This window comes from Bufo bufo, chromosome 2 (genome assembly GCF_905171765.1).
Source record: "Bufo bufo chromosome 2, aBufBuf1.1, whole genome shotgun sequence".
In the NCBI taxonomy this organism is placed as follows: domain Eukaryota; kingdom Metazoa; phylum Chordata; class Amphibia; order Anura; family Bufonidae; genus Bufo; species Bufo bufo.
The window spans coordinates 580,293,848-580,321,160 of record NC_053390.1 but is presented as its reverse complement, the minus strand read 5'-3'; the positions used below and the strand labels follow the sequence as shown (position 1 = coordinate 580,321,160).

Sequence of the window (27,313 nt, the reverse complement as noted above, 5' to 3'; positions counted from 1 at the left end):
ACAACCCCTTTAACTCCCCTTTAGGCCTTATGCACATGGCCGTATGTATTTTGCAGAGCCACAAAATACGCATATGGTCTATGTTTTCAAGTATCGGACTTGTCCTATATTTTTGCGGAAAGCACACGGATCATCCTCTTGCTTTCCATATCCGTATGTCCCACATCCGTATGTTTGCTCTGCAAAAAGCCTTTAAAGACAATGGGCCTGCAAAAAATTGCGGATGGCACGTGGACCACATCCGTATTTTGCAGATCCATGGTTTGCCGATCATAAAATATACATGGTCGTGAAATTGTGTGTGGGGTGGGGGTCACATATACAGTCATCAACATCTGACCATAGTTATGGGATTTTCTGAGACTGATGACCTATCCGACACACAGGAACCCCGCCGATCAGCTGTTTGAGAAGGCAGCGGCACTCGCATTAGCACCGCGGCCTTCTCTCAGAAGATAGGTCATCAGTTAAAGAGTCTTGGAAAACCCTTTTAGCTGCTTATACGGCAGGTGATTATATAGTAGATTCATCTCACAGATGCATGCTCAGCAGGGAGCTCCTAGTTCTCTAGATTTCCTCAAATTGCTGAGATTCCAAAGACTGTCTTGTACTTCTTATTACATATATAGCACAATGTACAGTTCTCTACATGTCTATATAGATCCAATGTCAAGCAGATGGCAGCCAAATACAATGCTCCAGCTAACCTGTCTAAATGCAAAACTCATCATCCTTAGCACAGGTGGGCTATAACAACAGACCACCAGTTTGAGTGCCACCATTGGGTTATGTTCCAAGGGTTTGATGTGTCTTTTTATTGGTCAAGATCTTTTCAGATGGAAAACAGGATGAGGAACCCATCATCTCTGGGGAGTAAAGAAACTGGTGTAAAGTAGAAATGGCTTAGTTGCCCATAGCAACCAATCAGATTCCACCTTTCAGGGCTCCTTTGGAAAATGAAAGGTGGAATCTGATTGGTTGCTATAGGCCTTTCCATCAATTTTGATAAATCTCCCCCAATGGTTTCCTTCAGCACTTCTGGTGTGTGAAGGCTTTGAGGACCGTCTTCTGTTGGTGTTGGAGAGATTGCAGGTTTTGCAGAGGAGTCCTTAGTTGCCTGTGTCAGTCCCTTGCTAGGCTTGGATAAATAAGGGTACTTTTCACACCAGCGTTTTTGCTGGATCCGTCATCAGTAAAAACGCTTTTATCCGTCATGATAATACAACCACCTGCATCCGTTATGAACGGATCCGGTTGTATTATCTTTAAAATAGCCAAGGCGGATCTGTCATGAACTCTATTGAAAGTCAATGGGGACGGATCCATTTTATTAGGTTTCAAACAGAAAAACACTGCTTGCAGCGTTATTCTGTCCGCGATGGGGACGCAGCCAAACAGAACGGAATGCATTCTGGTGCATTCCGTTTTGTTCAGTTCAGTTTTGTCCCCATTGACCATAAATGGGGACAAAACGGAAGTGTTTTCCCCCGCTATTGAGATCCTATGAAAGGGAAAACGCAGATGTGAAAGTAGCCTTAGCCATTTGAGGTTGGCCATGTTTGCAGTCAACATTACAATTCTTCCTAACTGGGGTTAAAGGCATAGTTTATACGGGCTGAAATAGACAGGCCCACAAATTATAAGGGGAATGTCCACACATTTCCCATTTAGTAATCGCCAGTTCAAGTCAATATGACAAACTAAGAGCTGGCCGGCGACTTAGGAGGCACTTAGAGCCACGGTCTGGAGATGGCTATCTTCCTACTTTAAATGTTTGTAATGTTTTTTTCCATAGGTATGTTACTTGCTGGCTTCCTTATACGAAATATTCCGTTTGTCACGGATCAAGTCCAAATCAGTTACAAGTGGTCTGCCGCCTTGAGAAATATTGCTTTAGCAATCATATTGACGCGTGCCGGGCTTGGGCTGGATCCAAAGGTAAAAAAATCAGAATTGTGTAAATAGCTGCATTGTGGCTGACGTGTACATGAAATGGGCGATAGCTGAAGCAGAATAATTTTTTTCGAACTTGCTTATATAACCACATCTTCAATTCTATCTATTTTAGGCCTTGAGAAAATTGAAGGCAGTGTGTTTACGGCTTTCTCTTGGTCCCTGTGCCATTGAGTCTTGTTCCGCCGCGCTGTTTTCTTACCTTCTGATGGGACTGCCGATTACATGGGGATTTATGTTGGGGTAACACATTCATTTATTGGTCTACCCTTTATATTTCAGGATGGATTTAGTGCAATAGGTGCGGACTGGTCTAGGCCTTGTTTGCTTCAGCATTGACAGCCAAGTAGCCAGCTAATTGTTTGCATTTCTTTTGTATATGGACACCAGGCACATAGGGGGTAATTTATTAAGACCAGTGTTTTAGACGCCGGTCTTAATAAAGCCTTATAGCTGGCGGTGAATCCGCTGGAGTTATGAAGAGGCGCCGGCCTCTCTATTACTTGGGCGCATCCAGCGCCAGTTTTAAATGTAAAGAAGGCTTCCGAGCTGTCTTACATTTAGACCATTTTCTACCCCTACAACCAGACGTAGAAAATGGTAAATGAGAAGGGCCTGCTGGCCTGTCCTCTTCCATGCCACGCCCACAATTTTAGACCTGGCGTGAGCGGGGAAAGTCGCATCTGCACCCGAAATACGCCTAATAAAGTATAATAAATTATAGGATAGGTCATCAATATCTGATTGGTTGGGGTCCGACTTCTGGCACCTCTGCTGATTAGCTGTTAGAGTCCGCAGTGTTCAAGTGCGCTCTGTGGCCTCCTCATAACTTGCCAAGCACAGTGCCGTACAGTGGATGGCGGCTGTGCTTGGTATTGCACCTTAAAGGGGTTCTTCCATTAGTTATAATGGCTCGTTTTGTCTGGGGAACAATCATTAGGAGTAATAAAATGGCCGCCATCCTACTAGTCCACACAAAACCTGTCCTAATTACACAGGAGGACAAGTTAAAAAGCTGCGCCATCTTCCTCTCTTACTTGTTAAGGATTATGATCCTGTATACAGATGATAAGATCTTCAGAGGAATCTCTGTAGGAATGGAGTTCATTAGGAGACATGAAGTACAGAGAGGAGGTGGGGGTGGGGGTGGGGATAATAAGCAGAAGCACTTGTTTGCAGTCTCCATTACCCCAGCCCCACGTTACCACAGTCTGTCCTGTCCATCCTCTCTGTCTTCATGTCTCCCCATGAACTCCATTCCTACAGAGATTCAGCTGAAGATCTTATCAGCTATATTCAGGATTGTAATCCCAGACAAGCAGAGATGAGATGAGCAGTTCTTTACCTCAGTGTTGTAAAGTAACTTGTCCTGCTGTATGATTAGGACAGGTTTTGTGTGTAAGCATAGGGCGGCGGCCATTTTATTTCTCCTAATGATTGCTCCCCAGACAAAATTTATCATTATAGCTAATGAAATGTATTTGGGAATATATTTATACTAAAGTAATATTTAAGTATTTTCATTTTCTTAATTCCCGGAGAACCACTTTAAGCCCATTCACTTAAATGGGACAGAGCTGCTTAGGCCATGTGACTGATGAATGTGATGTTATTGGCCTAGGGAGACGCCACAACACTCACCAGAGCGCCCCACCGAAAATATATTGATGACCTATCCTGGGGCTAGGCCATCAATATCAAAATCTCAGACAACCCCTGATAATTTATGTATATTGCAAAGTATGTGTACTTGAAGTACAGCAATGATGTACATTGAGCACATTCCTAGTAAACCAGAGGTTAACCCCTTCTTGACGCAGCAATTTTCTGTTTTTGCGTTTTTTTTCGTTTTTTGCTCCATGCCTTCCCGGAGCCATAACTTTTTTATTTTGCTGTTTACATAGCCCTATGAGGGCCTGCTTTTTGCAGGACAAGTTGTATTTTTTTTAATGCCACCATTTAATATTGTATGCAATGTAGTGGAAAGCGGGACAAAAAATTCCAGATGGGGTGAAATAAAAAAAATAAAAAAAATTCCGCCACAGTTTTACAGGTTTTGTTTTTACGGTGTTCACTGTGCGGTAAAACTGACTTGTGCTCTTCATTCTTCAGGTCAGTACGATTACAGTGATACAACATAGGTATAGTTTTTCATTTTTTTTTTAAATACTTTCATCGCTGTATTCTGACCCCCGTAACTTTTTTTTTTTTATAGTTATGTCTACAGAGATGTGTAGGGGCTAATTTTTTGCGGGACGATCTGTAGTTTTTGCTAATGCCATGGGGTGTTTATGACTTTTTGATCATTTTTAATTTACTTATTTTTAATATTTTTTTTTCCTTTTTGTTAGGTCCCCAATTGGACTCCAAACTTGCAATCATCAGATTAATTTTTTTTATAGAAGAATGGAATGTGCTCCATTTTTCTATGCAAAAAACACTATTACAGTTCAGTGCTGCCACCGGCTGGCTTGAACTATAATCTATAAATAATCAGCCTGGAAGATGCTTCTGGGTTTTAGCCCTCTCAGACGCCGTGGTCACATTTGACCACGGCATCTGAGGATTTAAATGTCCGTGGTCAGAATTACCACTGATTCCGGACATTAGCCGTGGGTGTCTGCTGTATGAAACAGCAGGCACTGGCGGCTATGGCGGTCGCTCCGCTCCAGAGCTGGCGCCATTTTTAAAGACCCGACATCCGTCATACATGTACGGCGGATGTTGGGAAGGGGTTAACGTGAGTAAAACACTACTAAATGATAGGTCTGCATTTTTTTTAATTTTTTTTACTGGTAAGTAAAAGATTTTTTTGCTGCCATACTGGTAGGCTGTCTTAGTTATTAGCTCTTTCTGTCCCATATGGAACTGTATAAGGAGCCCAGACAATTCCTAATGTTGCCTTTGACTAGTTTTGTTTTAGGTGCTGTATCCCCTGCTGTTGTAGTACCTTCTATGCTACTTCTACAGAAAGAAGGATATGGGGTAGATAAGGGGATACCAACACTGCTTATGGCGGCTGGAAGTTTTGATGATGTTTTCGCAATAACTGGCTTCAACACATGTTTTGGCATGGCCTTCTCACCAGGTAAAGAAATACGTCACTCCACACTGCTCTCTATTTCGTATAACATTGTGAAAATGCAGAAATGTTGTCATAGGGAGCCATTAATAGTCGGCTGTGGTCAAACCTGAAAGATCTTTTTTTCTTACTATAATGCAACACAACACTGTACTATAAAATCTGTGCTATGTAGAAAAAGGTCCATCGCTTGGGATCAGATAAAGGTGGGTGAGGTAGGACAGGGTTATCACACAACTCGTGAATAGTGAAGCCTCCTGAGCTGATGCATGAGGACCAATAGCTCAATCTGAGCACTGCAACTAATAAAGTGTAAACTTCTCCTAACCTACAAATATACACCATGCAAAAATCTGTGTCTGTCACTGCCTAGTGCAACCTCACAGGGCAAACATATTTTGGGTGGAGGAGGCAGTGTAATATACCAGCACTAGGTAGCGTGTAACATACAGTACAATTTTAATGGGCAGTGGTGTTTATAGGAACTATACACCTACCAGATGAAATATGTTTTTATAATAGCTTTATAGTGTGCTGGCCGGGCCCGTGCTGCAGACCGCAATGCACGGGCACCAACCGTGGGGCAGCCGCATGCGGATTGCAGACCCAATCACTTGAATGGGGTCCGCCATCCGTCCGTTCCGCAAAAAGATAGAACAAGTTCTATTTTATTTTGCGGAACGGAACCCCACGGAAGCATTCCGTAGGGTTCCGTTTTGTGCTTCCATTCCGTGATGCGGAATGCACATGGCTGGTCCCCCATGTACTGTGGACCCACCGTATGCGGTCCGCAATACGGCCACGGCGGGGCAACGGCCGTGTGCAAGAGGCCTAATTCAGTAAACATTTTGTCAGATGAATACATACAAGAGTGCATGTACAGAATGTGCTATACTGTATTGCCGTCGTCTTTCTACTTTGTTTTATAGGCTCCACATTTAACAGCATCATCCGGGGAGTGTTGGAAGTTGTTGTTGGCATTGCCGCAGGAATTCTCTTGGGATTCTTCCTTCACTACTTTCCAAGCAAAGATCAAGTAACAACCTTTTTATAGCATCATTGGATGGAATTTATCACTAGCACTTCTAGCGCCAGTTATAATCTACTTAGTGGTGGGGTGAGAAGCACCAATTTTATTAGGAGGCACACACCTCTTAATTATTATTGTGCTTCTGAGTAGATCAATGTGCCAGAACCTTGTATCTACACCCGCTAGGAGCCGAAGTAGATTTCAGGTGTAACTTGCACAAGTTATATTAAATGTGTCAGGCTGCATAGGCCCGTCCCCTCCCTCCTGCTTTATACAAAAGTGGCATAAAAGGCCAAAAAGTTACCTTTTTGTTTGTGCAAAACAAGGTTTGCACAAACATTCACCGTTTTTTGTTTGTTTGTTTTTTGCACCAAAATTCAGGTGAAGAGGGCTTGATAAATCTCCCCCATAGTCTTCATCTTCTTAGGGCTCTTTCACACCTGCGTTCTTTTCTTCCGGCATAGAGTTCCGTCGTCGGGGCTCTATGCCGGAAGAATCCTGATCAGTTTTATCCTAATGCATTCTGAATTGAGAGAAATCCGTTCAGGATGCATCAGGATGTCTTCAGTTCCGGAACGGAACGTTTTTTGGCCGGAGAAAATACCGCAGCATGCTGCGCTTTTTGCTCCGGCCAAAAATCCGGAACACTTGCAGCAAGGCCGGATCCGGAATTAATGCCCATTGAAAGGCATTGATCCGGATCCGGCCTTAAGCTAAACGTCGTTTCGGCGCATTGCCGGACCCGACATTTAGCTTTTTCAGAGTGGTTACCATGGCTGCCAAGACGCTAAAGTCCTGGCAGCCATGGTAAAGTGTAGTGGGGAGCGGGGGAGCAGTATACTTACCGTCCGTGCGGCTCCCCGGGCGCTCCAGAGTGACGTCAGGGCGCCCCAAGCGCATGGATCACGTGATCACATGGATCACGTCATCCATGCGCATGGGGCGCTCTGACGTCATTCTGGAGCGCCCCGGGAGCCGCACGGACTGTAAGTATACCGCTCCCCCGCTCCTACTATGGCAACCAGGACTTTAATAGCGTCCTGGGTGCCATAGTAACACTGAAAGCATTTTGAAGACGGCTCCGTCTTCAAATGCTTTCAGTACACTTGCGTTTTTCCGGATCCGGCGGGCACCTCCGGCAACGGAAGTGCACGCCGGATCCCAACAACGCAAGTGTGAAAGAGGCTTTACAGTACTGTGTAGTAAAGTTTAGTTTGTCATTTCTTTCTCCTATCTGATCATACACTAAATGTGGAGTGACACAGATGGCATGCTGGAATAGGAACTGAGCACAATACTGCCTCGGCGACTGTACAGCCCAGCATGCTACCTGTGTCTTTCCACTCCCAGTGTGTGGTTGGGTGGGAGAGTCATGCCACTTTAAAGGGAACCTGTCACCGGGATTTTGTGTATACAGCTGAGGACATGGGTTGCGAGATGGCCGCTAGCACATCCGCATACCCAGTCCCCATAGCTCTGTGTGCTTTTATTGTGTCAAAAAAAAGATTTTATAAATATGCAAATTAACCTGAGATGAGTCCTGTCCCTGACTCATCTCACGTACAGGACTCATCTCGGGTTAATTTGCATATGTATCAAATCGTTTTTTTTTTACACAATAAAGCGCACAGAGCTATGGGGACTGGGTATTGCGGATGTGCTAGCGGCCATCTAGCAACCCATGTCTTCAGCTCTATACACAAAATCCCGGTGACAGGTTCCCTTTAAATACATAGCATCACATCACTTGATTGGCTTGCTATGACCAGGTCACATTAGCTGTAGCTGTCACTACATGCTTCTGTTTTACTGTGGAGAGACTGCTCTGACAAGAGCACCGCTCACTCAACGCTGATTGAATAAGGGCCTAACAGCAATATAATAATGTACATCCATTGGATAATGGGACTAGAGATGAGCGAATTTCATATTTTGAAATTCGTTCACGCTTTGTTTACTGGTAAAAGCAGAATTGCGTTATGGATTCCGTTACCACGGACCATAACGCAATTCTATGACTGAATGCCTTTAGAGGCATTCTGTTATTCATTCCGTCATAATAGAAGTCTATTTGCCTGCATAGCGGATTCGTCCCGTTTACGTTATGCAGGGGAGTCCTCTCCTGCATAACGGAAACGGAACGGATCCGTTTTGCAGCCCATAGGTTTCTATTATGACGGAATGCCTCTAAAGGCTTTCCGTCATAAAATTGTGTTATGGTCCGTGGTAACGGAATCCATAACGCAATTCTGCTTTTACCAGTAAACGAGGCGTTAACGAATTTCTTAACCTGAAATTTGCTCATCTCTAAATGGGACATATAATAAATATGGGCCTAACTGCCAAATAATATACGCAAGCCATCTTTGATGGGGGCACTCTTGTCAGTGCAGTCACTCCACAGTCAGGTAGGGGGATCACAGGGAGCGTGTAGGGACAGCTATAGCTAATGATTCCTATAGTATTAATTATCAAGCCATACCATGGCAATCAAGTGATCTCTCTGGGCAGGAGGTTTCCCTGCCACTAAAGGATCCCCAACAAATAATAGTATATCCACTATATAGAAAATATTTCTAAACTTCTGTGTATGAATTATCTGATTATTTCTGCGGTTTAAGAGCAGGTTTCTCTCGCTGGTATCATTGGGGGACACAGGACCGTGGGTATAGCTTGCTGCTGCCACTAGGAGGTGACACTAGGCTGAAAAAAGACTTAGCTCCTCCCCTGCAGGATATACCCCCTCCAGCCTGGAGAGACCATGTCAGTTTTTAGCTAAGTGTTGTAGGAGGCAGACCTCCCTGCTTTATGCAGGGCGCTTTCTTAGTTGATTCTTTTTTTTATTTTATATTTTTCCTTTTAGGTTTGGGAAACAGAGTCGCCCAGCCTCTCTGTTATCCCAGGGAGCAAGACCGGTGAGAAAATCCACCGCTTACCTCCCCACAGAAGCAAAAGGAGGACCAGGGCAGCCCAGCTCCCCTGCTTTCCGCCAGCCAAGGGGTCACCTAGGTCCACCAAAGAAGAAGACCCTCCCGCCATATCAGACTCCCGCTCCGGTGCCAGCTGCTGAGGAGGTGACCCTGCTGGAAAAGGTAACCTTGCCGGTCCACTTAGGGAGGGTGAAGAGAAGAGGAGGAAGATGGGGTGAGTACACGGGACTAAGTAGGTTTAACCCTCTCCCTGCCTCCCTCCCTCTTTGGACAAGTACTGGGCTCCCTCTTCCCCCTTCCTCTCTCTCTTCGGCCAGACACCGGGCTCCCCTCTTCCCCCTTCCTCTCTCTCTTTGGCAGACACCGGGCTCCAATTTTTGTGCCCAGGACTTCTGAGGGCATCCCTCCACTACCCCTTACGGCACATAGGGGGTTAATGGCCACGTCACACAGACACTGTACGGACACAGCGGGCGCTGCTGCGGTCCGGGCCTCACTGCTAGCAGTCATGCAGGGAGGGGAGCGGAGGAGGCTTCCCGCTCCCCAGCGCTATTATCCACCCTTCTAGGCAGCAGGCGCCATGGGCGCTGCTCCGGAATGGTTAAAGCCCGCATGGACGACTGGGCCCTGGCTTTACTTGAGCCTACCTCCGTTCTCTTTCCGGTCCCAGCCGCTCCAAGTCGCCCGGTGCTCCGGCCGACCGGCAGTGACATCCCGGTCGGCCGTGTTCCACAACTTTAGGCCCCAGCTTCACGGCCTACTAGGCCGCAGCTCTCTTCTGGTGGGGAGGGGGGGGGGGGATCGGTCTGTCCGAGGGGCGGGGGATCACTGATTCGGACTCTGTCATGAACCCGGCGCAATCTTCCAAGTTGCTGTTCAGACAGCAGTATTTGTCGTATGCATTACCCCCTTCCTTAGGCAGAGTATTTGCACTATTACTGGATACAGTACTTGCCTTAGAAATTACCTCCTTCCATAGGTGGACTAACGGCACTAGCACTGGCTTCAGCACCGGCGGTAGGTGTTCCCCCTTCTGTAGGTGGCGGAATTGCATTTCCACGGGTACAATACTTACCATATGCATTAGCCTCTTCCATAGGTGGCGTTATGGCACAGTGTTTCCCGTATGCATTACCCCTCTCTTAGGTGGAGTAATTGCACTCTTACCGGGTATAGGACTTGCGATATGCATTACCCCTTTCCTTAAGTGCCATAATTTGTCTGCCATTGGATTCAGTTCCTGCCGTATACATCACCCCTTTCCTTAGGTGGGGTGCTTGCACTTCCTCGGGATACAGTTCTTGCCGTATTCGTTGTTCCCCCTTTGGGGCGGAGTGGTTTCACTACCACTGAGGCAGTGCTGGACATAGGCATTGTCAAACTCCATTGGTGGGGTACTTCCAGTACAGTTGGAAACGGTTCTGACTGTTGCGCTACCCCCTTCCTTAAGCAGAGTATTGCACTACCACTGGAGGTTATTTCTTCGGTCACATTGACATCTCCATGCTTACTGTTATATTATCCTTTCGTTAGTGATCGCTAACTGGTGGATAACTAGGTATCTTGGGATGCTGCACCTCCACTGTGCCAGGGCTCTAGATGCCTTAGCTTCTTTTGGTGCCCTGTACTCTTCACTTAGTGACTATGGATGCCTCCAGTGGATATCGTGGCTATTTCCCCGTTGTAGCCTCTTTTCTTGCCGGTGCTGGTTTGGGGCATGAATATGTCACCCTCTGTCCTCTGAGGGAGTTACCCGGCAACACTTGTCCTAGAGACCCACATCTCAGTTGGTCATGGTATTTGTCCCCAACAATGTGGAGTGCGTACACCATTGCACATCATATTGTGATTCCGCTCCAGCGAGTCAAGGATTGCACTACTCCTCCTTATCTGGGCAAGTGGTTATGCTGACACTCTGGTTTAGTTTCTACAGTGTGTTCTCCTCCGCATGTGGAGCTTTTACGCTGGTGCTAAGGGTCGTAGTGGTTGCAGTGGGGCATCCCCCTCAGGTAGGGGTTCTTCCCTGACGCTAGCTTGGCGGTTGCTCCTGTTTGGCACCCTTGCCTGGTGGGGTGTTTAAGGTTAGCTCTACTTAAATGGGGCAGTAGGGTTCCATGACTTCTACTGCAAGTCCTCAGGCCTCCCCCTCAGCTTTGACGAGGCATGATGTGACTACGATGGTACGAGGGGTCTTTGCGTTGTCACAACATACTATGGTTCCTCCTCCACAGCTCCTTCGTTTGGTGGCGGATTCTTCTAGCGCCGCATTCGGTGGCCTCTGCCATGTGGCCCTCTCCTCAGCTGGAATATGATGCTAGCAATAGACTTGTGGCTCCCCTTGCATGGTTTCCTCCTTAGGCGGAGTATGGCACCGCCACTATCATCCTGTGGCTGCTTCTGTATAGTGCCAGTCCCAGATGGGGAATGAGCTTTTGCCCTGGCCTTTTCTCTCTTTCCATCTTTTTTCTTCTCTGGCTCCGGGTTCACGGCCACCTTGCAAGCCTTGGTGGCTCCTACGTTACTACTTTCCCCTCATCTGCATTGGCACGGGGTATTGGTTCCGGTCCCGGCTGGTGGGCTGTGACGCCTCCACACCCTCCTTTTACAGGTGAATCCTTCCTATTGGTCCTGGGTGTGCTACCTGTATCTTCAATTATCTCTCTTACGACATGAGTAATGTCTGTCATTTCAGTCCGATGGTGGTCATACTTCTTCACTGCCCATTCCGTGGGTAGACTACGAGACTCGCCACGCCAGGCGGAGCGGGGGTTCTGTCACGACTTACCACCGCTGATGGACGTTTCGTTCCTGGAACACCTTTTCTATTTCTTCTTCCTCCTCGAGCTGAATATTGCTCGTCTCTCCCTTCTGTCTACCTGACCAGTATCCATGCGTGGCACTGCTCTGGACTCCCCTCACTATTTTTTTCCTATGTGACCAGTGTTTCTCTGGTACGGGTGGGGCGTTGGACGTCGTCATCGCACTCCATCCAGCAGGAATATTTCTATTATGTTGGTCTGGTTGAAATTTCCGTCGAGCAGCGTTGCCACGCCGTCAATATATGGTCGCTGACGGAGCTCCTCACCGCCGGTTATTCTCACATCAGCTTTACTCTACCTATTTTAATGTATTGGTTCCTTGGCCTGCAGTTGGGCGTGTCTGATTCTGGCGTTTTTCTCTGTGGGTTATCAACCAGCTTCTCAGTCTCTCCGCAAGCCTCTTCGGCTCTGGGGGCATCGGTCTGCCAATTGACCGCTTCCGTGGAGCGTCTCTCTTTAGCAGAGGTGTATCCTTTGGCCTGGGATTTTGGTTCTGCTTCCAGGGTTAGGGCCAGGTACCTGGTTTCGTCCAGACGACCGATGGGTCGTTTGGTGGCGTTTCAGTGAGGAACATGACCCCTCTCTGCAAGTCTTTTTCTTTCTGGGAAGGTGGCATTCCTGGGGGCAGGCTTTTCCACCCAGCGAATTTGGGAGTTCGGAGCGCCTTTCTTGTACGTACGTTTTTCTTGTGAGGTACCCACATAAGCCAGTGCTCCGCCCATTACCTTCTTTTTTTCTGAAGGTATTCACCACCTTGTACGTCGACAATGACATTGTTTTCCCTTTTTCCTTCTCCCTCGCACTCGAGAGAGTGAGCTCTCCATCAGAATGGATTCGGGCTCGGAGGTTTGCTTGTCCATGACTAGCTCTTTTTCTGCCGTGCGGATTCTTACCTGGTCATTCCTGGAGGTCCTTGAAAGGGCTCAATGGTCTCCAAGGGGTGTTTCCAGGTGGATCCTTTGGCAGTTGCTTAGACATTCCGCTCCCGGGGCAAGGCACCATCCAGCGGAGTTCGGGACACCTGACCAGCGGTCAGCTCTTCGTGGGATACATGTTTCACCCTGCATCAGCTTCGCAGTTGTATAAGGCGGCGTCTTGGTCTTCCTGGCACACGTTCACTTAGTTTTTTTGCCAGGTGCTTCCTAGGCATCGCCAGTGCTGCTGCGGGCCGCAGGGTCTCGCAGGCAGCAGTGCATTAAGCATTCTCGAGGGTGCTATTTCCATGGGCGTGGATTTTTTTCCCTCCCCGTGGACTGCTTGAGGACGTCCCACGGTCCTGTGTCCCCCAATGATACCAGCGAGAAAACAAGATTTTTGTGAACTCACCTGTAAAATCTCTTTCTCGCGTGGTTCATTGGGGGGCACAGCACCCATCCAGTATTTATTATTATTGATGGTGATGTTTGGTTGCTGGTCGGGTGTTTAGCGGGTTCGCTTCCGCCGGTGTTTGTTGCATTCTCTTTTACTTTGCACATGTTTCTACTGATCCTACTGCTTGAGCACAAACTGACATGCTCTCTCTAGTCTGGAGGGTGTATAGCCTGCAGGGGAGGAGCTAAGTCTTTTTTTTAGCCTAGTGTCGCCTCCTAGTGGCAGCAGCAAGCTATACCTACGGTCCTGTGTCCCCCAATGAACCACGCGAGAAAGATTTTACAGGTGAGTTCACAAAAATCTTGCTTTTTCTCTTTTAGGATACATAAAATATAACTTTTATTAACAGGGGTTCTATATAAACTTCATGCAATTCTTATACTGCTCTTACTCTTTTTAAGCACTCATAATGCCACTGCAAACCCTTGCTGTCTGGTCACTCCTAGCTCTGAGGAAAATTCTAAAGAATCAACTATTTGTTTAAAAAAAGGCTGCACATTTGTAGGATACAATAATCCCCTCCACGTGGGTACTGAATATTTCTGCTGGAATCTGAAGTATGTGTAGTGTTTAACATGCCCCTAGTCTGCACAATTTAACTTTGTAGATGTAGTACTGAATTGACTGATGATATGAGCAGTCCTAAGGCCCTTTTCACACGGGCGAGAATTCCGCGCGGGTGCACTGCGTGAGGTGAACGCATTGCACCCGCACTGAATCCGGACCCATTCACTTCAATGGGGATGTTCAGATGAGCCGTGATTTTCACGCATCACTTGTGCGTTGCCTGAAAATCGCAGCATGTTCTATATTCTGCATTTTTCACGCAACGCAGGCCCCATAGAAATAAATGGGTCTGCGTGAAAATCGCAAGCAAGTGCGGATGCGGTGCTATTTTCACACATGGTTGCTAGGAGATGATAGGGATGAGCAACCCCATTAAAGTCTAATCACTGTATTATTTTCCCTTATAAGATGGTTATAAAGGAAAATAGCATTCCTAATACAGAATGCTTACTAAAATGTGGCTTGAGGGGTTAAAATTTTTTATTTTTTTTTACCTCATCCTCTTGTTCGCGCAACTGGCATCGTCTTCTTTCTTTTCTCCTTTCAGGACCTGCAAAAGGACCTTTTGACGTCACCGCGCTCACCATGTAGTGAGCGTGGTGACGTCAGCGCAGGTCCTGCTGAATGAAGATAGAAGAATCTTCTATCTTCATTCAGCAGGACCTGCTGAGCGCGATTACGTCAAAGGTCCTTTTGCAGGTCCTGAAAGAAGACGATACTGGCTGCGCGAACAAGAGTATGAGTTAATTTTATTTTTTAACCCCTCAATCCACATTTTAGTAAGCATTCTGTATTAAGAATGCTATTATTTTCCTTTAGAACCATGTTATAAGGGGAAATAATAAAATGAATAGAACACCTAACCCAAACCTGAACTTCAGTGAAGAAAGTTACACAAAGAATAAAGAATGTTTATCACATAACCACAGGATAGGTGATAAATATCTGATTAGAGGCCCCACAATCGCTAGAATGGGTGTGTTGAGTACCCCATTGTATCTCCTGTTGTTGGTCATGCACAGTGCCACACAATTCAAAGTCTTTGGGACTGGCCGAGACAAACCAAGCTCTCAGCTGTTTGTCTGCCTCCTAGGCAGGGCACATGCTTGACCACTATGACATGTAAACTCCTCCTCACTGCAGTCTGGACATTTGTGCTGGTATACAGAGGAACATTGTGCTACTTCTCATGGAGATATTAAGATACTGTAAGCCTCAAACTGTATATAAAATGACTTTCTGTGTTGGAAGTATGTGTGGAATTCACTATTTTTTTCTTTCTTAACAGGATAAGCTGAAATGGAAAAGGTCGTATCTCCTTATGGCATTGTCTCTGTTTGCAGTGTTTGGTAGTCTTTTCTTTGGCTTTCCTGGTTCTGGTGGACTGTGCACATTGGTGATGGCTTTCCTGGCAGGCATTGGTTGGGTGGGAGAAAAGGTAAACCACCGTACTGTAATCTATGACTAGTCACAGGAAAACTATGTGTACCATACAAATGCCTTGAAGTTTGTCTAGGCGCTTTATCTGGTACACTAAATCATAACATAGTCTTACAGACCGACCATTCAGGTGGACAGGCTTGACCGTCTTTCTTCTCTTTGGTGCTTCTTGACATCTTGGGTTTTGGAGAGGTATCACACTACATGGCTAGAAGTAGGCAGAGAGCTGAACAAGATCTTATTCCAAGACCACTAGATAAAACTGCACTTAAGACCACATGCACACGACCGTGTCCGTTTTGTGGTCTGCAAATCACAGGATCCGCAAAATACAGATGTGGTCCATGTCCTGGTTGTGTTTATTTGCGGACCCATTGTTTTCATCAGTTTTTGATTAGTTATTTTCGTCAGTAGTTGTGAACCAAAACCAGGTGTGGGTCAAAAACACAGAAGTTGTGAAAATCTTTGCATTATATCTTATCTCTGTGTATTGTCCACTCCTAGTTTTGGTTCGCAATGATTGATGGGTCAATAAGGCCTTAGGCCTCATGCACACGACCGTTCAGTTTTTTGCGGTCCGCAAATTGCGGATCCGCAAAACGAGAAAGCCGCCCGTATGCCTTCAGCAATTTGCGGAACGGAACAGGTGGCCCATTGTAGAAATGCCTTTTCTTGTCTGCAAAACGGAAAAGAATAGGACATGTTATATTTTTTTTGCGGGGCTACGGAACGGAGCAACGAATGTGGACAGCTTCATCGGGCAATCAGTGGCACTTTTAGACCTCCAGATAATTTCTAACGAGCGTTCCTATGAACGCTTATTAGTGATTATTTGGCGGATTCTCAGCCCGTGTAAAGGGCCCCTATCCTGTACCCAGGGGATGAGTTGTCATGTGACAAGCCCTTTAATTATCTTCCACCAACATTTGGCACTGTGCATTTGAGCAGGAAATTTCTCTTGGCCTTCCCAGTTGGTGATCTGGGTTGGTACTACTTTAGACAAAGCTTGTCATCATGCATAGTGATATCTGGCCTGTGTACAGCTCATTTAAACCAAATGACTGAAACTCCCATAGAATAGTTATTTTCTGATGTGAAGGAAAGCATTTTCATCGACAAAGTCTCTTTTTGGGGAGAGGGCATCGTGTGACTCGCATGACTCCTTCTTCTGCTCTGTGGAAATTGCAGGACTGTATGCTCCTGCTGGCAATAGGTGTAGCTGTCTGGAGCCACTTCTGAGCAGGAGAGTGCATTTGGTTGTGTCCCGTGTGGCGTTCCTGTTTTCTTTGCTGCCATGTGAGAATTCTAACCTGTACATTTCTCTTTTGCAGGCAGTGGTTGAAGACATAATTGCAGTGGGGTGGGATATTTTCCAGCCATTGCTCTTCAGCTTGATTGGAGCAGAAATATCAGTTTCTTCATTGAGGCCAGAGACTGTAGGTACGGTAACTGGAACCTATAACAGTATAAGGCTACATGCACATGACCGTATGTATTTTGCAGTCCGCCATCCGTGTTTTTTTTTTTTTTTTTTTTTTTTTGTGGATCCATTGTAACAATGAAAATAAGAAATTTGAAATCGGCTATATTAGTATGCGTCCTCAGTAACACTGGAAGAATATATAATTATATAAGAGGACCGCTAAAACAAAATAACAAATCTTTATTATAATGTTCAGATAAAATACGAGGGGTATCTACCCATACTGCAATTAGCAGCTGAATGAAACAATGTATGATCACTGATTTGTGGGACCTAGCACAACACTGACACCACTCTAAGAGTGGTATGTACGTGACAGTAGTATGATAAGTGGGTCCCATAAACCAATATCACCAACACTGAGGGGCATAACACCACCTGGTCATGTGTATAGACCAAAGTGGGGTAATAGACAACCGGATAACTGGTGCCGAGAGTGTAGCGCCAGATATACCTGTATTGGCAGTGAATGGCAGCGCGCATAACATCCACTGCGCTGAGTGACTTCAGGTGCTGGACTAGGGCATGCATGAGGGCCGCTGTGTTTAACTGGTGTGTCAACAAACACCGACTCCCCTGCCACCGTCACATATGGTATATGCTCAACGCGTTTCCGTGCAACAAGTGCACTTCATCAGGAGCAAGATGCACCGTAGCTTAAGCCCCAACAACCTCTGATGTAAGGTGTAACCTGAGGCTAACACAAAGGACAGATGTAGGGCGACCTGCCTATGACCGAAGACCTCTAGTGTGAGGCACGGCACGATCACTGGAACCTACAAGCCTGCCTAGGCTGTCCACCTCTAAACTGAGGGGCAGCGTGCTGGTGTGCAACAGAATCGGCCGTATCTGCAATCCAGCAGTGGTTTCCGGGCTTGTACACTATAGAAAAAAGCACCAGCCTATGTGCTCTCCCACGGTCCGGGCGAAAAGAGAGGTCGGCACTTTTTCCTATAGTGTACAAGCACAACCACCACTTATGGATTGCAGGATAGTCGTACCATGGAAGGAGGCTTGTATTACCTTTCTCCACATGATAAATGCTACTTGCTGAAGTGTGACAACCTCTTCAAGGAATTCATCAGCGCAGAATTGGACATATGGCCCTAAACTAGATCCCTGAGATTTGCTAAATTGAAGGAAGGTTTTTAAAAATATATGTTTTCTCTGATTACATTTAAGGATTGTGTGTTGCCACCCTTGGAATTGCATTGATCATACGAATATGCTTCACTTTCCTGATGGTTACCTGGGCAGGTTTTAATATGAAAGAAAAAATATTTATTTCTTTGGCATGGATGCCGAAAGCTACAGTTCAGGTAAGGGCAGTATTTGTAACTACTGTGTATGAGGAAAGTAATCCATCTTAAGTCTTGAAACACAATGAGATTTGCGAATATATAAAATACTATATGGCGTGACAAAAATGGGCGAGCAGAAACTATTTTCTGTCTTGCAATCAAGAAACGCTCATTGATCTTGATAACTTGTTACATAGAAACATAGAATGTGTCGGCAGATAAGAACCATTTGGCCCATCTAGTCTGCCCAATATATCTGAATCCTATGAATAGTCCCTGGCCCTATCTTATATGAAGGATAATAATGAAATCAGTATTTATTCAGTATTTATTCAGCACTACAGTTCACCCTGGTAAACCAATACACCCTATAACCAATACACCCTATATAGTGGGGCTAGGATCCATTCTTGTATTGCCATACTTATGTTTTAAGGGGTTAATAAATAGTTAATGCAGTACATACAGTACAGACCAAAAGTTTGGACACACCTTCTCATTCAAAGAGTTTTCTTTATTTTCATGACTATGAAGGCATCAAAACTATGAATTAACACATGTGGAATTATATACATAACAAACAAGTGTGAAACAACTGAAAATATGTCATATTCTAGGTTCTTCAAAGTAGCCACCTTTTGCTTTGATTACTGCTTTGCACACTCTTGGCATTCTCTTGATGAGCTTCAAGAGGTAGTCCCCTGAAATGGTCTTCCAACAGTCTTGAAGGAGTTCCCAGAGATGCTTAGCACTTGTTGGCCCTTTTGCCTTCACTCTGCGGTCCAGCTCACCCCAAACCATCTCGATTGGGTTCAGGTCCGGTGACTGTGGAGGCCAGGTCATCTGGCGCAGCACCCCATCACTCTCCTTCATGGTCAAATAGCCCTTACTTTCAAAGTTTTCCCAATTTTTCGGCTGACTGACTGACTGACCTTCATTTCTTAAAGTAATGATGGCCACTCGTTTTTCTTTACTTAGCTGCTTTTTTCTTGCCATAATACAAATTCTAACAGTCTATTCAGTAGGACTATCAGCTGTGTATCCACCTGACTTCTCCTCAACGCAACTGATGGTCCCAACCCCATTTATAAGGCAAGAAATCCCACTTATTAAACCTGACAGGGCACACCTGTGAAGTGAAAACCATTTCAGGGGACTACCTCTTGAAGCTCATCAAGAGAATGCCAAGAGTGTGCAAAGCAGTAATCAAAGAAAAAGGTGGCTACTTTGAAGAACCTAGAATATGACATATTGTCAGTTGTTTCACACTTGTTTGTTATGTATATAATTCCACATGTGTTAATTCATAGTTTTGATGCCTTCAGTGTGAATCTACAATTTTCATAGTCATGAAAATAAAGAAAACTCTTTGAATGAGAAGGTGTGTCCAAACTTTTGGTCTGTACTGTATATGGCATTGAATGTATGGAGTGAGCTCACTAGCGGCTGCCAACTGTATAATACATCAGACACCCAGCTTAATGATACAAGCTGATGCCAGTCATTTAGCCCCTCACAGTCAATAACGACAGTGGAATCTGAGTGGTCAGACAGAAGGAGCCCCCTGCAGCAGAATCGTGGGGCTCCAATCTGTTGCTATGACAGCCTGAGGCCTTTGTAAAGGCTCCTAAGCCTGTCATAGTAAGTTGCCTTCTAAGCTCTGTCTGTGGTAGGGTTTGAGAGGCAGCGTATAAAAATACAATAGGGTGTAATAATATAATACAGCAGACTCCCGTCAGCAGTGACTGGGATCAGTGATCACTCCGATCAAGGTAATTTAATTCCTCAGATGCCACTGTCGGTTGCATCAGCGGCATCTGGGCCGATGGGCATTGCCACGTTTGAAAATCCAAACTATTAACATAAAAATATTTTTTCTGTTCAGGGCCTTGAGTAAGAAATAAAAATTTGCCCATTTCTGGTCACCTTGATACCCCAAAACATTGAATAAAATGTTATCAAAAAGTCATATGTACCCCAAAATGTTACCAATAAAAATGACAGCTCCTTCTGCTAAAAAAAACAAGTCTTCACACAGCTCTGTAGATGAAAATATAAAAAAAAAAGTTATTGTTGTCAGAATATGGTGATGCAAAGATTTTTTTTTTTAAAGGTCTTTATAGTTTTAAAAGCAGTAAAACATAATAAAAAGTACATAAATGTTGTATCCCCATAATCTTACCGGCTAGCAGAATAACGTCATTGTGTCATTTTTAGTGCAATGTGAACACTGTAAAAACAAAACAATATTGTTTTTTCAATACAAGATATGGTAAATTAAATGGTGCTATTAAAAAAATAGAACTTGTCCTGCAAAAAATAAGCCCTAATATGGCTGTGAACCAAGAATGTTAAAAGCTGTGACTCTTGGAAGGTTGGGGGGAGATAAAAACAAAAATCATCCTGTAAGTACCGGGTTAATTTTTTGGTTTTGCATTTTCGTTTTTTCCTCCCCACGTTCCAATAGACATAACTTTTTTTAAATTTTCCGTCTATATTGCCATATGGGGGCTTACCGTACTTTTTGCGGGATAATTTAGTATTTTTTTAAGGGCACCATTTAATTTACCATGTCTGTTATTGGAAAGCGGGGGAAATTTATTTGTGGGGTTAAATTGAAGAAAAACGCACAATTCCACCAATTTGTGTTTTTTTTTCATCACAGCATTCACTGTGCGCTAAAAATGACATGATGTCCTTATTCTGTGGCTCAATACGAATACAGATACCAAACTTGTGTAGAGTTCTTTTCTTTTTTTTGGTTTTGTTTTGCTACTTTAAAAAAAATAATAAATTGGAAAAAATACAAATTTTCTTTGCATAACCATTTTCTGACACCAATTACTTTTTTATATTTCGGTCTAGAGAGATGTATGAGGGGTTGTTTTTTTTTGTTTTTTTTTGGGGGGGGGGCGGGAAAGGTGACAAAAAAATGGCGAATTGTGTGGTTATAATTTTTTTTTTCCATTACAGTGTCCACTGTACAAGAAGTTTTTTAAAAAAATTTTTTTTATAGTTGACTGTGACATTTTTGGACGCGGCGATACCTAATTATTTTTATTGTTAATATATTTTTCATTTTTTTCTATTTAAAATTGGGAAAGGAAGGTGATTTAAACTTAAGAGATCTATTAGGGTGAATAGGATTTTCACAGGCTTCCTGCTGAGCCGTGCTTAGCAGAGAACTCACCGTGGCAGCTCTGGGAAGCTTCAGAAACGTCCAGGCTGCCATGGTAACCGATCAGAGCCCCATGGAGCTCTGATCAGAAGGCAGAGGGAGCTTCATCCCTCTGCCTTACCTCACAGATGCCGAGATTGATGTTGAGCGGCATTGTCTAAGTGGTGAAATGACGGGGTTCGGCACGATCACCATTCCCTGTCATTGCGGCCGGATGTCTGCTGTATGATACAGCCGGCATCTGCCACATATGGAGCGGGTTCACTACAGCAGCCCGGTCTATACAAGCCCTCAACCACCGTGACGTACTCCCCGGCAGATAAATTATATGATTATCTATGTGAACCAAGCCAGTACCGGAACCTTACTTTTTACTTTGACAACTTCTTTTTATAATATTTTGGAAATGATAATTAAGAAGGGATAGAAGGTACTGAAATGGTATGGGACAAGTTTAGAACTGAGGAACATGGTGCCAAGACTCTGCACTAGACAGAGGTGTTGGCAGCCCCAGTCTCTGAAGAACCCTTAGGCTACATTCACACAACGTGAAAAAAATAAAATAAAAATTCTTTAAAAATTTCAAACCGGTATGTTTTTAACTGGCTTTTAATCACTGATGCCTTTCTGAGAAATGGACGTTAATAACTGTCGCTTCAATTGTATGGGGGCTGTCGGTCAGTGAAAACAGACAAAATAGAACATGTTCTATTTTTTGACGTCCATTATTCATTATTTTGTCAAAAAACAGACGCATAAATAACCCCATTATTCTTAGAATGGACGTGTGACAGCCATTAAAAAAAACGTGCATCACACATGGTGTGATGGTGGGTCTGACATGTGGGGCACCCACAGATTCTGCCTCAGCATTGCATCCGAATCTTAGTTTTCCCTGCACAGTAGGCTGTGCTGTACTACACAAAACCAGCACTGCAGCCCCTTCATTCGCAAGATCATTGGGGGTCTCGGGTTGGACCTGGACCAATCATAAGTGATGGGATATCCAACCAATAAACCATCATTATATAAAATGGTTATTACCCCTGTAAAAGGGTTGTTATTTCATTTACTAAAGCAGGCGTTTCCCATGCATCTTTTTAATGTTTTGCTGTTTTTGTTTTTTTTTTATTCCTTCCTAAAGGGGTTGTGTCACTTCAGCAAATGGCATTTATAATGTAGAGAATGTTAATACAAGGCTCTTACTAATGTATTTTTATTATCCATATTGCTTCCTTTGCTGGCTGGATTCATTTTTCCATCACATTATACACTGCTAGTTTCCATGGTTACAACCACCCTGTAATCCAGCAGCAGTGACTGTGCTTGCACACTATAGGAAAAAGTGCCATGGAAGAGCACATAGGTTGGTGCTTTTCCCTATAGTATGCAAGCACGGCCACTGCTGCAGGACTGCAGGGCGGTCGTAACCCCTGGAAACGAGCAGTGTATAATGTGATGGAAAAATGAATCCAGCCAGCAAAGGAGGCAATATGGACAATCACAATACATTAGTAACTGCCTTGTATTAACTTTCTCTACATAATAAATGCTATTTGCTGAACTGAGACAGCCCTTTAATATTTATAATTGAATCAACACCAGGGTGTTACAAATCTCATTATCAAAAGGGGTGTGTCCCTGCACAGTCTGACATTATAATTGCTGATTCAACCTTGTCACGCACCCCTATCTGGTAACACCCAGTTATCAATTTAATCATAAATTTCTGTGAAGAATTAGGGTCCATTCACGCGTCCGTATGAATGGGTCCGCAATTGTGCGGAACAGGTGCAGACCCATTAACTTTCAATAAGGACGGAAAAGATGCGGACAGCACACATTCGCATTTCCGGTCCGCGGCTCTGCAAAAAAAAAAAATAATATATAGAACATGTCTTATTCTTGTCCGCAGCTGCAGACAAGAATAGGCATTTCTTTTGGGGTGCCAATGCTATGTTTTGTTGATCCGCAAAACACTGCAGACGTGTGAATGGACCCTAAGGCCCCTTTCACACGAGCGAGTTTTCCGCGCGGATGCGTTGCGGGAGGTGAACGCACAACATCCGCACGGAATCCTGACCCATTCATTTCTATGGGGCTGTTCACATGAGCAGTGATTTTCACGCATCACTTGTGCGTTGCGTGAAAATCGCAGCATGCTCCTCTTTGTGCGTTTTTCACGTAACGCAAGCCCCATAGAAATGAATGGGGTTGCGTGAAAATCGCAAGCATCCGCAAGCAAGTGCGGATGCGGTGCGATTTTCACGCATGGTTGCTAGGAGACGATCGGGATGGAGACCCGATCATTATTATTTCCCCTTATAACATGGTTATAAGGGAAAATAATAGCATTGTGAATACAGAATGCATAGTAAAACATCGCTGGAGGGGTTAAAAAAAATAAATCATTTAACTCACCTTAGTCCACTTGATCGCGATGCCGGCATCTCCTTCTGTCCCATTTACTGAATAGGACCTGTGGTGAGCATTAATTATAGGTAAAGGACCTTTGATGACGTCACTCCGGTCATCACATGGTACGTCACATGATCTTTTACCATGGTAAAAGATCATGTGACGTACCATGTGATGACCGGAGTGACGTCATCAAAGGTCCTTTACCTATAATTAATGCTCACCACAGGTCCTATTCAGTAAAGGGGACAGAAGGAGATGCCGGGCCACGATCATGTGGACTAAGGTGAGTTAAATGATTTTTTTATTTTTTTTTAACCCCTCCAGCGCTGTTTTACTATGCATTCTGTATTCAGAATGCTATTATTTTCCCTTATAAACATGTTATAAGGGGAAATAATACAATCTACAGAACACCGATCCCAAGCAGTTCGGGTTTGGGTACCAAACATGTGCGATTTTTCTCACACGAGTGCAAAACGCATTACAATGTTTTGCACTCGCGGGGAAAAATCGCGGGTGTTCCCGCAACGCACCCGCACATTTTCCCGCAACGCCCGTGGGAAAGAGGCCTAACAGAGGAAGAACACAAGCCAGAGTTCTAAGAAGAAAATGCTTGTATTTACTAAAATAGGCATGTCAGGAGAGCCTTTAATGTCGTTTTAGACAAGTAAGCAGGGGACTAAATATTGTTGATTTCTGGTTTGCTATCATTTTGAAATACGTTTGTATTGTTTTTATTCAGGCTGCCATTGGCTCTGTAGCCCTGGATATGGCAAGAAACACTGGAAACAAACAGTTTGAAGACTATGGCATGGATGTGCTGACCGTCGCTTTCCTATCTATTTTAATCACGGCACCAATAGGGGCATTAATCATTGGTATGACGGGGCCAAAAATGCTCCAGAAATCAAACCTATGTATGGACCCAGAAGAATCTGAGTTGGCAGACAACAGAGGAGAAGCCTGTGGCCCGGTCTGACATACACTCTCCTCCAAGCTGAACACTAGCACAGTTCTGAAGGGAAACCGCTTCTTTTTAGAAATAATTTTTTCCTTGATTTCTATGAAATGTATTTATTAAACACAATCAATTGAAAAATAAATGCCGGGTTCATATGTATAGTTTTGAGGTGTCAAATATATTGACATGAATGGCTCAGAGAGACATGATAGAATTATATTTTTTAGGGTGGGTTTGCACTAGCGTTATGCCCTTCCGTTATAGGTTCCGGTTATAACTGAATATAACGGAATGCCAAACGGAAGCCTTTAAGAGGCATTCCATTTTGATCCGTCCTAATAGAAGTCTATGAGGAAGTATACCAGATCTATCTGGTTTCCTGTCAACAGGACTTTTTTTTCCGTCCTGCATAACGGAAACCAGACGGATCCGTTATGCTTGCCCATAGACTTCTATTAGGACGGATCAAAATGGAATGCCTCTTAAAGGCTTCCTTTTTGCATTACGTCTTGCCACTCCGTTATATTCAGTTATAAACGGAACCTCTAACGGAATGGTGTAACGCAGCTGCGAGCCCACCCTTACTTACAGCAGATTACATGATGGTGTATTTAATTCACCTTTTATTATGATTAGTTTGTGCAATGACGGTCGTGACTTTGAATTTACGGTAAGGGTCCATTCACACGTCTGCAAAATGGGTCCGCATCCGTTCCGCAATTTTACGGAACAGGGGCGGACCCATTTATTTTCAATGGGGCCGGAACGTGCTTTCCACATCTGCATTTGCAGATCCACACTTCCATTTGGTACCTTTTAATAATTACCTCCCCAGCATGTGCTACCTACTGAAAGAATCATACTCACCTGCTCCGTGCCACCCTGGATCTTGCGGTGTCCTGCTTGTTTACTATGGGCAAGGGTATAGTTGGAGTCATATGCACCGCTGTAGCCAATGGTGTCCCCAATCGACATGTGGCCCAGTAGTGGCAAGCTACTTGGGGATATGTCACTACTGAGGCCAGTCATTGGCTGCAGCAACACACGTAACCCCCGTCCATACTTCAGCTGTAAGTAAACTGTCCTGGGAACAGAAGATTGACAAACACAGCAAGAGCATAGGATTCTTTCATTAGAGAACACATTCCACCAAATCCCGGAAAACCCCTTTAAGAGAACCATACCAGTTTTACCACAGGTTGTGATAGAAAACTATAGCAGTCTGTGATATGAATGATCTAATAATCGCATGTTCATTTCCCCTATTGGGGCTAAAAATCAAAGTAAAAAAGGGGGAAAAAGACTTATTAAAAAATGAAACCTTCAAATCATCCCATTCACCATTTTACAAATAAAAATAATCACCATTACTATCACCACATCTGAAAATGCCCAAACTATTAAAATGTAGAAGTATTTATCCCATACAGTGAAAGGTCTAATAAAATCAAAATGGCAAAATTGAATAAAAAGTGATTGAAAAGCCTAGATTAGTGACAATAAACCTACTGTTTGCCCAGCAGAAAGAAAAAAAAAAAGAGCTCTTTCAAAGCTTGCTAGGCGGAAATATAAAAAAAGTTATGGGGGTCAGAATTTGGAGATGCAAAGAAATGTTTTATTCAAATGTTTTTATTTTGTTAAAGTAGTAGAGCATAAAAAACTACAGTGCCTTGAAAAAGTATTCATACCCCTTGAACTTTTCCACATTTTTTTTCACGTTACACCCCCAAACTTAACTGTATTTTATTGGGATTTTATGTGATAAACCAATACAAAGTAGCAAGCATGTGTAAAGTGAAAAGAAAAAAATGATACGTTTTAAAAAAAAAAATTATAACTAAAAGTCTGAAACGTGTAGTGTGCATTTGTATTCAGCCCCCTGTACTCTGACCAATTGTGTGACCAATTGCATTTAGACGTCACCTAATTAGTAAATAGAGTCCACCTGTGTGTAATTTATTTTCAGTATAAGGGCTCGTTCACACGAACGTGTAAAGCCCGTGCCCGTGGACCGCAAATTGTGGTCCGCATTGCACAGGCACCGTCCATGGGGCAGCCGCATGGGGATCGTGGACCCATTCACTTGAATGGGTCCGCGATCCCTCCATTCCGAAAAAAGATAGCGCATCTTCTATCTTTTTGCGGTGCAGAGGCACGGAAGGTAGTGCTTCCGTAGTGTTCTGTGCATCCGTTCCGCATCTCCGCATTTGCGGACCCATTGAAGTGAATGGGTCCTCATCCGTGATGCCCGTGTATTGCAGATTCGCAAATGCGGTCCGCAATATGGCTACGGGCAGCACACGTTCGTTTGAACGAGCCCTAACTGCTGTGAGGGCCTCAGAGATTTGTTAGAGAACATTAGTGATCAAACAGCTTCATGAAAACCAAGGAACACACCAGACAGGCCACGGATAAAGTTGTGGAGAACTATAAAGAAGGGTTAGGTTGGAAAAAAAATATCCCAAGCTCTGTATATCTCACGGAGCACTGTGCAATCCATCATCAGAAAATGGAAAGAGTATGGTAGAACTGTAAATCTACCAAGACACGGCCATCCACCTAAACTGACAGCCCAGGCAAAGAGAGCACTAATTAGAGAAGCAGCCAAGAGACCCATGGTAATTCTGGAGGAGATGCAGAGAGCCACACCTCAGGTAGGAGAATCTGTCCACAGGACAACTATTAGTCGTGTACTCCACAGATCTAGTCTTTGTGGAACAGTGGAAAGAAGAAAGCCATTTTTTTATGTAAGCTTGTTTGAAGTTTTCCATAAGCCA

General features: G+C 44.3%; 1 protein-coding gene across 3 annotated transcripts in view; it reads left to right on the top strand.

Annotated features, from left to right (window-relative positions):
• LOC120989860 (sodium/hydrogen exchanger 9B2-like) overlaps nucleotides 1-24,685 on the top strand; it is a 48,066-nt gene extending 23,381 nt beyond the window's left edge. For all 3 annotated transcript variants that reach the window (XM_040418224.1, XM_040418225.1, XM_040418226.1), the window contains 8 exons: nucleotides 1,796-1,938; nucleotides 2,069-2,196; nucleotides 4,866-5,041; nucleotides 5,965-6,071; nucleotides 15,041-15,190; nucleotides 16,524-16,632; nucleotides 17,858-17,994; nucleotides 24,318-24,685. In XM_040418224.1, coding sequence (XP_040274158.1) covers nucleotides 1,796-1,938; nucleotides 2,069-2,196; nucleotides 4,866-5,041; nucleotides 5,965-6,071; nucleotides 15,041-15,190; nucleotides 16,524-16,632; nucleotides 17,858-17,994; nucleotides 24,318-24,554 — 1,187 coding nt within the window. In that variant the 3' untranslated portion in view covers nucleotides 24,555-24,685. The remainder of the gene's footprint in view (nucleotides 1-1,795; nucleotides 1,939-2,068; nucleotides 2,197-4,865; nucleotides 5,042-5,964; nucleotides 6,072-15,040; nucleotides 15,191-16,523; nucleotides 16,633-17,857; nucleotides 17,995-24,317) is intronic.
• The last annotated feature ends 2,628 nt before the right edge of the window (nucleotides 24,686-27,313 follow it).